This window comes from Electrophorus electricus, chromosome 4 (genome assembly GCF_041902795.1).
Source record: "Electrophorus electricus isolate QZ-2024a chromosome 4, ASM4190279v1, whole genome shotgun sequence".
Lineage (NCBI taxonomy): Eukaryota > Metazoa > Chordata > Actinopteri > Gymnotiformes > Gymnotidae > Electrophorus > Electrophorus electricus.
In genome coordinates, this window is record NC_137500.1 from 13,441,976 (window position 1) to 13,447,999 (window position 6,024).

At 50.6% G+C, this 6,024-nt stretch overlaps 1 protein-coding gene across 9 annotated transcripts in view; it reads left to right on the forward strand.

Annotated features, from left to right (window-relative positions):
* itfg2 (integrin alpha FG-GAP repeat containing 2) overlaps positions 1–6,024 on the forward strand; it is a 69,957-nt gene that overhangs the window by 38,888 nt on the left and 25,045 nt on the right. For 6 of the 9 annotated variants that reach the window (XM_081712488.1, XM_035535605.2, XM_081712494.1 and 3 more), the window contains 2 exons: positions 1,651–1,770; positions 2,274–2,491. In XM_081712488.1, coding sequence (XP_081568614.1) covers positions 1,651–1,730 — 80 coding nt within the window. In that variant the 3' untranslated portion in view covers positions 1,731–1,770; positions 2,274–2,491. Of the gene's footprint in view, positions 1–1,650; positions 1,771–2,273; positions 2,492–6,024 lie in introns of those variants that run through there. The other 3 variants (XM_081712490.1, XM_081712489.1, XM_081712491.1) reach the window with 2 other exon arrangements.

The window sequence follows — 6,024 nt, forward strand, 5'->3', positions numbered from 1 at the left end:
AAGAGCAGCGTTGTGCTCCATGAGCGTGGTGCTGTCTCGTGTTCTACGCTCCACCACTTCTGCAAGAGTGCAAAAACGATTCAGGACAGAACTCGGTTAGCTCATTTTTAGTGTGCAGTTGAGCTATGACTAAGGTAGGGCGGAGCTAGGAGGTTCCTGACCTCTGACATTCATAGGAGACTCCAGTATTTTGTCCTGCATCTGTAACTGAAAAAGAGGAGATCCAAGTGTGTGTGTGAGATTAAAAGAAAAAAAGAATGTTAACAATAGAGTGTGATGCTACTAGTTGAGGAGCTTTGCCCCCTCACGTTTATTAGCATGTTCCCTCTCATACCATGACCCAGCCATAAGCAGGGAGAGCCAGACTGGCCCCCTGCTGCATCCTTCATCGCCGTGACGACATATGCAGCACTTTAAATCAGTGGGAGATAGTGATAGACCTTTCATTTCTCTGTGTGGCAGCTCCCATCATGCACTGGTAGAAACAGGAATGGCTCCAAGTACCCACGTTTACATGTTAGTCGTTACATTACTTACAGCCACAGTTTCTACAGAATTGTGCTGTGAAGGTATTAAACCAGCTTCCTCGGAGCTGTGTGGAGATAATCACTGAAACCACGGCATGTCTCACGGAGCCAATGACCTAATTTCCTCTTCGCTACCTTTTTTATAGTGTGTGTGTGTGTGTGTGTGTGTGTTGATGATAATCTCAACACCACTACAGTCTGTTTCACCCCCAATACTGAGAACTGAATAAGAGTTCTAAAGGCTCTTCAGGAGAGCGAATGCCAGAAAAGCACCTGCCTCTTCTCCTTGTGTCCTGCCTCCCTGGAGCCCCACGCAGACCAACAGGCGGTACCCTTCACTTCAGCCTGTCTCTGGCCCTCTGTACTGCCCACACCTGCTTCAGTGGTGCTGCTTGTCTACAAACCCTCTACACCGCAGACCAGCTGGACGGTACTCTGTGTTAATGGCTACTTTCTGGAGACCTTCTCTTTGCCCATAGCAGAGCCCTTCTGGGCCTCCCTCTGCTGTCAAAGCCAGCAGGTCTGCGGACGATTCGAACACGGGTCCGTGTCAGTTTTAGCTAAGCCAACGCCATCTTGGCTCTCTCTCTGTCAAACTACGTCCGGTGGTGGGTCCATGACGGGAAGCGTGTGGCACCGGGAAAGCACGCCTCCGGCCTGCTGTGACCTCCTGGTGTTCGGGTACGGTGTCGACGGAGCTAAATGGAGTTAACGGCGCCTTTCTATTCCATCATTATAAAGCCTCTAAAAGGCTGATTCAGGTCACCAGCTGAACAGCCACACGAACGGTCCAGCTGTCCAGCTGACTGTCCAGCACATCACCCGCACCCCAGAGACATCATTGGCCATGTCTTGCCTTGCCTTGAGGACCTACAGCATGGAGCCTTAGCCCACTGTGCTTCCCAGCCTCACCCTTTAGGGAGGAGACACTGAACCATCAGTTCTTCAAAAGATGGTGCACAGAACATGAATATTAAAAATATGAATCCAAACAAGCAATAGAAGAGGTTTAAACAGCAGCTGCAATCCCAGCCTCACCATGCACAGCAGTGAGACATGAACATATAATGTGTCTGAGTGGTTTTGTGTGATCTGTGTGTCTCTCTGTGTACATATTTGACAGATCCCAGTGACACGGGTGCAGTTCGGAACCTGATCGGAGATCTGCTGTACAGACATTCAGAAGGCGACCAGACACTCTGACAACATATACTGTGTACATGTAAATAACCTACATATAAAGGTATTCCAGTCCTGCTTTGCTCTAGGTGTGTAATCAGTGTTTCCGTCACTGCTGTTGTTTGAGTCTGGATAGCGTTCAAGGAATCAACTCCATTCCAGTTTTGAGCTGCGCAGCTACAGGTGAGCTGCTCTTAGGAGGCAGAGAAGCGGTCATATACCTGCAATAACGTGGAAAGTGCCCCAGGGGAGGATTCGGTGTTTTAGGCCCTGGTGTGAATTACAGCAGCCTTATGCATTATAAACCAGGGACTCCTCTGCTGTGGGCCTGAAAGAAGGGACATTGATTTCTGCTGGTGTCATACGAATGGAAGAGCGAGAGGGAAAAAGGATTTTGCGGTCAAGTGCCCATCACAGGCTGAGGGGAGCTGTAGACTAAACCTGAAATGATCACCTTTTACGGGTGGGGTGGTCCAGCACTGCTTGCAAGGTGTGACGGCGATGTGTACCTCAGAACAAGGACACGTGACTGTTATTTATTTATTTTTCTTTGTTTTTATTGGCCAGTTGCATGGTGAAACGGTTCCCTCAAGGACGTTCAAGCTTGGTGCTGAACCGGTCAGGACAGGAGGATAAGACCCTCGTCATCCATCGGTGCGCCTGTAATGGAAAAGGCCATGTTCACTGCGTAGGATGCCAATTCTGTAGTTCCTGTGACCTTTACAATTGCTCCACTTTTATGTAAAAAAATTTGCTGGGACAAAAATAAAATTAAAAAAAAGTCACTAGACAGTTTAACGTCATTTGTCTTTATTTGTGCAAGGCCGACTGAGGACAGCGACTCTGGGCATTCCCGCCAGTGCTGCTTCCTGTTTGACGGTTAGTGGTCTGGTTCCCAGGTTCCAGCAGCTGGCTCTAGTTCATTTGTACCAAGCAGTATGTCAGGGGTTTTGGCGCATGCTGTGTGCTGTAGCTGTTAGAGAAGGTGAGAACCATAGCTGATCACGCGTTCCTAAAGCCTCACCGTGGTGTGGCACCCACACGTGAGCATGTAGGTAACAAACGCGTCACTTGTGCGTGTGCTGCGGTGGGTAGCCACGTGCGTGATCGTGGAGCTGTTCTAGCTTTGGCTGAGTGGATGTCGGGCCCTACTGCTGGATCACTAGTGCCCTTGTCTTACCATTTGGAGGGCGTGGGCATGTATCCACCCAAGATCGCCTAAATTTGCTTCATATCAAAACATGATGTGCGTGGGGGCCCTACCAGCTCCCAAGGGCGGTTCCTGCTCCAGCTCCTTTTCCACCGAGTGGTGTGGGCCCAGGGCACGGCTGTGGTGTCAGTTCAGTGACTCCTGAGCTGAACCCGGTGCCTGAGTTTTCCCCACAGCGGGTCGTCCGCCCAGTGTGTCTAATATAGAGCAGGGCAGTGGCTGGCCCTGGGAAAACACCGCCTGAGGGAACTGGCCAAAGTTTTGTGTACTCTGTGTGTTTACTACATGCTTCGGTTATGGAAGCGGTTTCCCCAGGGAATGGATGTATGTCGAGTGGGTGGGTGTTCCTCTAAGTGCTCCCTCTCCCACATTCCTCTGGTGCAGGTGACAGGCTCTGTGGAAATCAGAGGGAGTAGGCCAGGAGCTATGGCAACTGACGGCATGGAGCCAAGCTCTCCAGAAACTATTCAGTCTGTTTACTCACACAAACTCTGTGTGTGTGTGTGTGTGTGTGTGTGTGTGTGTGTGTGTGTGTGTGTGTGTGTGTGTGTGTGTGTGTGTGTGTGTGTGTGTGTGTGTGTGTGTATGTGTGTGTGTGTGTATGTGTGTATGTGTGTGTGTGTGTATGTGTGTATGTGTGTATGTGTGTATGTGTGTGTGTGTGTGTGTGTGTGTGTGTGTGTCAGGGAGGCTCGCAAGCCAATTCCGATAAATCAATGTTAATGCTCTTAACATTATTTCCTACACTGAGACTGACTCAGCGTCCATTACTGAAAACTGAAAATTTTATGTATTCTTAAGAAATGAGTGATTAATCATACTCTGTGCATCACCGGTCACGCTATTAGCAGAGATGGACAGAGATGGGCATCTGGGGACGCATGGACTTCCTAGGACACGACAGACAACATCTCTTCTTGGATATGGCACAATCTGCCCACAGTCTGCCCCAAACGTCCTGCCCTTCTTTAGATCCTACCAAGCATTGCCATGGTATTCCCTCATCCAGCCTTAATCTACAACAGCTGTTGGCACAGGGCCCGACCGCTCCTGATTGGATGGAACTGGTGTGGCACAGAACAGTTCCGTTTTTCCTCGTCTGCACTAGAGCAGCTGATTCGTCTCATCTGCCCATGTTCTTCGCCTCAAGGACTCTCTCCAGAAAACCCCCGTCACTCTTGTGCCTGCCGTTTTCTGTGCAACCAGCATCTCTCCCTCGGCTGGAGCTCTGGGGACTGTGCGTTCTGCTCCTATCACGAGCGTGGCACCTGTCCTCTTTTAGAAGTGCGTGCACGTGCACGCTGCCCCTCTAGCCATCTTTCCTGCCGTCTGCTCGGACCCTCCCCCGAGCGTGGCCGGTCCCTCTGACGCGGGCCTTGATGCCCCAGCTCTCTACCTGCTCATGATCTTCCCCTGGGACCGCTCCTCTCCTTTAGGCAGACGGCAGCGGGGGTTCGCGTTTAGTCTGCCGCCTCGTGCCGCCATGCACGGACGGCTCGTTAGCGCGCAATATCGAACACCGCGGTGGCCGAGACGCAGCGGCGCTCTGAAAGTCCAGACCCCGCTGCTCATCACAGACCTCATTAGAGACAGGAAGAGACCCCGGTGTCTCTCTTGTACACTTCCTCTCTCTCTCCCCCGGTCCTCTGCTGGGATTTTCCACTCAGTCATTCAGCATGCTGTGTGTGTGTGTGTGTGTGTGTGTGTGGTGGGGGGACCTGTATTTCTGATCAGTATTCCCCGCTCTGTTCTCGTTCTCCCTGGACGTAGAGCACGGTCTCTGGGTGAGAGCAGCCCTCTCCTGCCAGTGGCCCGGGCCGACGGTGTTCTTCTTGGGGGCGAGGGCGTCTTGTACTTTTTTTTTCTCCCCTTCAGGGCCTTTGACACCAGGAGCCAAAACAACGTGCCGATCACCAGCAGACAGCTTGCCCCTCCTGGGCGGCGCTGAGTGCAGTGTGTCACACTCTCCCACACCTGTCTCCTCCAGCAGCACTCTGTGTTGATGCATTAACAGAGCAAGCCTAGGGGCTAAAGCCTCAGTCTCTGAATGAGTCATTGTTCATGGCCTGTACCTTCATCCGTGATTCAAATCAACATTGTATTGTTTTAGTCAGATGTAGAGATGTAGAGGGATATTCTGAATCCGTATGCTTCTTCCCCATGGACGCAAAATGGCTCCCCAGTGTAATTTATTCTATTAACTGTTATATTTCTGCTCACATATTCTGGTCATTTGTGCAGCCAGTCCAGTTCCCGGTAAATGAAAGGGATAAAATGTGCATGTTGGCCCTGGTGCATGTGTGTAAGCTGTGGCAGTAGTGCTAGCAATTTCGGGCGTTTGTATTGCTACTAGAAAAAGGCTCCCGGAACCGGCTGTGACAGGATGTGACATGTGCACTGAGTCAGAAAAAGGCACCACAGGCCTCCCAGTGCATTATGGGGTGACGAATAGCAGTGTTGCAGCCAGAGCAGTGCCACTATTTCCCCGCAGGGAAGTGTTTTGTTCTTTGCTGCCATGAGGTGAAGCCCTGCTGTGTAGGCCATCATCCATTAGTGACAAAAGAATCCCAGGAATGCAGCATACTAGCAACAGATCTGTCTCCTTAAACTGAAGTGGAAAATTTAAATCATCCTGCCATTTGCCTCTTTAGGGGTGAAAACACAAAACCCTTTTGGCGGTAGAAACTGGCTTATCCTTAAGGAAAGAAGGCGTAGAAATACACTTTTGAATTTCAGTTCAATAGGGGGCTTAGAATGGCAATTAAGGACTGAGCATGAAGTGTGAATTTACTTCAGTCGCTGCAAGGAATCCTTCATTATGAATAACATCTAGAAAACAGAGCTGCTTATTTCACCCAAACCGAGGTATTTTTACTCTGTTACATTGGAACGATTTCCTTTTGGCTAAGTTCTGAAAGCTCGTGAACGCTTGGAAGCTCTGGCAGGCAGACGGGAGATGGATCTGGTCGTAGTGGGGACAGGGTCAGGTGCGTTAGCCCTCCTGCTCCCACTGGCTCTGGGAAAAACTGCCTCCTCTCCCCCTACAAGACTTTAAATAGCAGCTTGGCCCACACGGAGTAAGACCATACCAGGGCCACGTGACCGTGA